General features: G+C 46.4%; 1 protein-coding gene across 1 annotated transcript; it reads right to left on the bottom strand.

Moving 5' to 3' along the window:
• Positions 1-3,050: 3,050 nt before the first annotated feature.
• Positions 3,051-3,890, bottom strand: LOC128047505 (meiotic nuclear division protein 1 homolog). Its single transcript, XM_052639733.1, is given in 2 exon segments — positions 3,051-3,679; positions 3,884-3,890. Coding segments are annotated over 2 exon segments (636 nt in total).
• Between the last annotated feature and the right edge of the window lie 607 nt (positions 3,891-4,497).

Below are 4,497 nucleotides of genomic sequence, written 5' to 3'. Positions count from 1 at the left end.
CAGTGGGGAGGGGCCTTCCCTGGCATCTGGCTCGAGGGGTTCACTTCCTCTAGCCCCTTTTCCTCTGTTGTTTGGCTGGGGTGGAAGCTGGTTTTCTGCGGCTCTCACTGAATCAGTGCAATACTCATTGTCACATTGTCTCATTCCAGACAATGAGAACCCAGTTGGGTCTTTTCTTTGCTACTTACTCTGGAAGCTCAAGGTCCTTCCTCCATTTCTTCCTTGCTTCCCCCAGGGGTTACCCTGAAACTTTGCCTCTGTGTCTCCAAGATGGTTTGAGGCTGACTTCTGCTCTTCTCTGGAAGGAGGCAAGTAGGCCCCGGGCTCCTGCACAGCTGGGTGATCCACCTGCCTTACTCCTCCACCTTCAAATCTCCACTCAGATGCTATCTTCTCAGGAGAGCTGCTTGAATTATTTAAGAAGAGTGCATCCCACCACAAACTGCCTGTCCTCTCTGATTCCTTCATCTCCCCCGCAGCACACTGTGCAACTTCCCAGGGCATGATGTGTAACTTTGTTCCTGCTCCATGCCCCACCCTGATCCTGTGAAATCGTAAGCTCCATGAGGGCAAGGATTTGCACCTTGTTTTCTCTGATGGAGCCCAAGCCTCTAGTCTAGTGCCTGGCACATGGTAGGTATTCAGGTGTTTGTGGATTGAAATGAATAGACAAGTGAATATGTTTTGGGAAAGAATCTTAAGTGGCTGAATTACAAGAGCCCAGAGTAATTACTCCTTTGTGCCTTTCCCTACAAGGGAAATGAGATGCAGAAAACAGGAATTCTTTAGGACACTGCTGGAGAATGCCAGGCTTGGTGCCAGAAGCAGAGAGGCAGCAGGGAGAAGAGCCAGATGCAGAACCTGCCCTCAGGAGTTCACATTCTAATTGGGGTGAGTAGATCCCCTCCTTGCACAACACCAGGGGGCATCATTTTCACAGAACATGATATAAGTGGTACCTATAGTTCTTTCAAGATAGTTGCCTGTGGGTGAGGTAAGTGGGGAGAGGATGTGGGTGGGTCATGTTATAGAGCTCGCAAGAAAGAGGGGGCACAAATGTGCAGGAAGTGACAGCACAGAGGAAGGGCCCAGCCCAAGAGTATTACCAGTCTAAGGCCAGGAGGAGCAAAGGTCAAAGACGGCCTCCATGGTGTTCCCTGTGCCCAGTACAAGGCCGAGCCAGGGCCAGTGCCCAGTAGCTGAAGGCTTGATGAGTGGGGAGTGAGGCTCACTCCGGGCTCGTCTTAGGAAAAGAGAGCAGGCTTGCTCTTACACCTGGCCCCCTAACCCAGTAGGGCTTGACTCCCCTTGACTCTGTTCCTCTAGCTGGTGACTCTTCATTCTGCCTGCATGGAGAAGCTTAAACTCAAAAATGAGAAGTTTAAAAAACCCCACCAGATGCTGGAATCCTCTCCTCAGGGATTCTAATTCAGGTGGTCAGGAGTGGGGCCAGGCAGCACCTTACTAGATGCTGCTAATGTGTAGCCAGTTTGAGAAGCACTGCCTTAGAAGTCTTGCTGCTGTCCCAGGACTGTGGGAGGATCCAGGTTAAAGGTTCTTAACCCTGTAGCCTCACAGACAGAATCAGAAGGAGTCTGTGAACTTGAAATAAATCACACCTTAACATTCACCAACCTCTAACCGGAATTGAGCATTTTCTCTCAGTATGGAAGTGGATGTCAAGCAATAGTGTCAACGATGCCTATGACTTTGTCACCCATAAGAGTCATAGATATTGTCATATCAGTTTATGGTTGTTGAGGGTATCTCAACATATAAGTTCATCCCTACAAAATTAAGGTGAGCACTAGCTTGCCTTAGACTGGGTTATTTAATGTATTCATATAGGTGCACATGCAACACTACATCACAGTGTTAAAAGTATTTTGATTCCTGGTATTCCGTATGATCATTTCCATTGAAACTCTATGTATATTATACACTTTTTTTAACAGTATTCTGAGAGGGGGCCCATAGGGTCTCTCAGATGGCCAAAGGGGTCCTTGATCAAGGCAAACCTTCAGAGGAAGTTCCCTGCTTACCCCAGAGGAGAATCAAGTGGCATGTATTAGAAACAGTAACTTGATCTCTTGTTCTATGTGGCCCTCCAGCAAAAGTCACACCATTCGTGGTCAGGGCTGTCTGACTGCCCTTGGGCTGGGCACCCCAGCTCATTCACCCCATTTCCCCTCTTTAGGCAAAAGTGCCCCTTTGCCCCCCCTTGGCAGCCCTGAAGGAGGCCTGTCTGTTGGTGCTGGTCTGAGGCTATTCTTTCTGTCACATTGGCCCACTGCGGAGGGGGCAACCCAGACATGTAGGCAACAAGAAGAGCCTGGACTGGAGGAGAGCAATTGTTCCCTGAGCCTTGGCTAGTGTGTGTTGACCACTGGCTCCCAGCTGCCTTCTCACCACTCCTTGCCCCTGTTATTAGTATAGTAATCAGCCAGATGGAGGAAAGGGGAGACCCACTGATGTAGAGCCCTTCTTCACTTCAGCAGACAGAGGGCATCCAAGCCTGAGCCAGAGTTCCTACCCCTCAGGAGCTTGCAGTCTGGCAAGGGAATCAGAGCAAAGAACTCAGAGTAGGAAGAGATTAAAACCTTACAGCCAGCATGGACCTACTGTATAGCATAGCGAACTCTACTCAATATTCTGTGAGAACCTATATAGGAAAACAATCTGAAAAAGAATGAATAAACGTATATGTATAACTGAATCACTATGCTGTATACCTGAAACTAATACAACTTTGTAAATCAACTATACTACAATAAAAATTTTTTTTAATTAAAAAAACTTTTAAAGGTTTGGAGGTGAAGTCTGATCTAAGTGAGTGGAACAAATTGGAAACAATGAAGTTAATTTTATTTTATTTATTTATTTATTTATAACAGTGACAACATCCACACTCTGTACTTTATTTAAAATTAACAAAACGATAAAGACAGTTACAGGTAAATGACAATTCAGTATATTTAGCTGGATAGTATAAAAATTTACATATTCACAAGCACATAGCTCCTTCACCATCAACAACAACATGGAACGTTTTAGTTTATGTAGTCAAAGTCTTCTGGAATTCCAAAATTTTTATCAATTTTATTTTCTTCAAATCCAAATTTTCTTTTGGCCCAAGATTTTATGGCAAATATGTTATCAGTCCATCTGTTAGCAGCTTCTTTGGCCACTTGATTTGCTTGACGTATTTCTTCCACAACCTGTGGGTCACATTCTCTGTACTTTTCTACTTCAGCCTGTAGCTGTTCCTTTTGCTCTCAAAGTGAAAAAAGCTCTTTGGCTAGCATAGTTCGCTCTTCCGTCTCATGTCTGCCAACTTTAGCTTTCTCGATGCTCTTCTGTAGGTTCGCATACTTTTGGTTTCCCTCAGATAACTGAGAATCCAGAACCTCCAACTTACGTTTCCTGGCGTGAAGAGCTTTACTTGGAAAAGCCCAATAATAATTAGATGTTGCAATTCTCTCACAGTCAACCATACCATCATCAACCAAGCTTTGAAGGACTTCTTTTACTGACATAGCAGTAATGCCTTTTTCTTTGGGAGCAATCTTCTCCATGTCTTTTAGTTGAAATACATCTTTCGTCTCATAAAATATCTCCATCATGCGGGTTCTCTTTTCCTCTGCACTTAGTCCTTTTTTCTTCGACACGGCGCGGGCGGCTGGTCTCTGAAGTTAATTTTTAATGGTGCTTCCTGGGCTGTTGGTGGGTTGCTCAGAGGGGCTGAGGTGGTTTAGAGGAAATGAAAAGTAGAGGCCTAGGCAAGAGCTGGAAAGAGGCGTCTGGGCCCACTTCCTGGGCTGCTCAACTCTTGCTGAGAAGACACCATTTCCAGGCAGCCTGGATGCAAAAGCCTTTGGCCTACCTTCCATTCAGATTTCAGCAAAGACAAACACTCTGGTTCACCGTGGTTTGGTTCTTGTTAAGACCCTGATTATTTTCTCTGCTTGAGGAGGAAGGTGTGGATGAGAATAGGCTAAAGGGTTAGCTGCTTAGATCATGGCGGTGTCCCTGGGGCGCATGCCCCACCCTGAGGACATGTACACTGAGAAGAGCAGTGACCAGTCAGTGGGAGACGGCAGCGTCACCGTGGGGGAGCTTGACTTCTTGGCTCTGCAGTCAAAAGCAAGGCTTTGTTGAACAAAAAGAATAGTAAGTGTGGGTGGCAGGCATCGGGACGGGGGAGGAGATCACTGAGACAAGAGCCTGCATGAAACCCTGTCCAATGGCAAGGCTAGGAAATGGCACCCAGGGCTCCCAGAGTCAGAGAACAGGGCCCTCAGACACAAGTTCATCCACATGGGGTCAGGGAATTGCTTTAGTCCCTGGAGAAAATTACAGATGTTTCTTCCTAGGAGAATGCACGTGTACCATATAAATCTGCACAGCATTCAGAGGTTCTCAACCAAAAGGTGGAAACCCCCTGTTTTCAGGAGAAAGACATGAAGCCAGAGGAGTGGAGTGACTGCCCCACAACCC

Source organism: Budorcas taxicolor, chromosome 5, assembly GCF_023091745.1.
Source record: "Budorcas taxicolor isolate Tak-1 chromosome 5, Takin1.1, whole genome shotgun sequence".
NCBI classification, from domain to species: Eukaryota; Metazoa; Chordata; class Mammalia; order Artiodactyla; family Bovidae; genus Budorcas; species Budorcas taxicolor.
The sequence above is the reverse complement of the archived record's forward strand: the minus strand, read 5'-3'. Positions and strand labels throughout refer to the sequence as shown.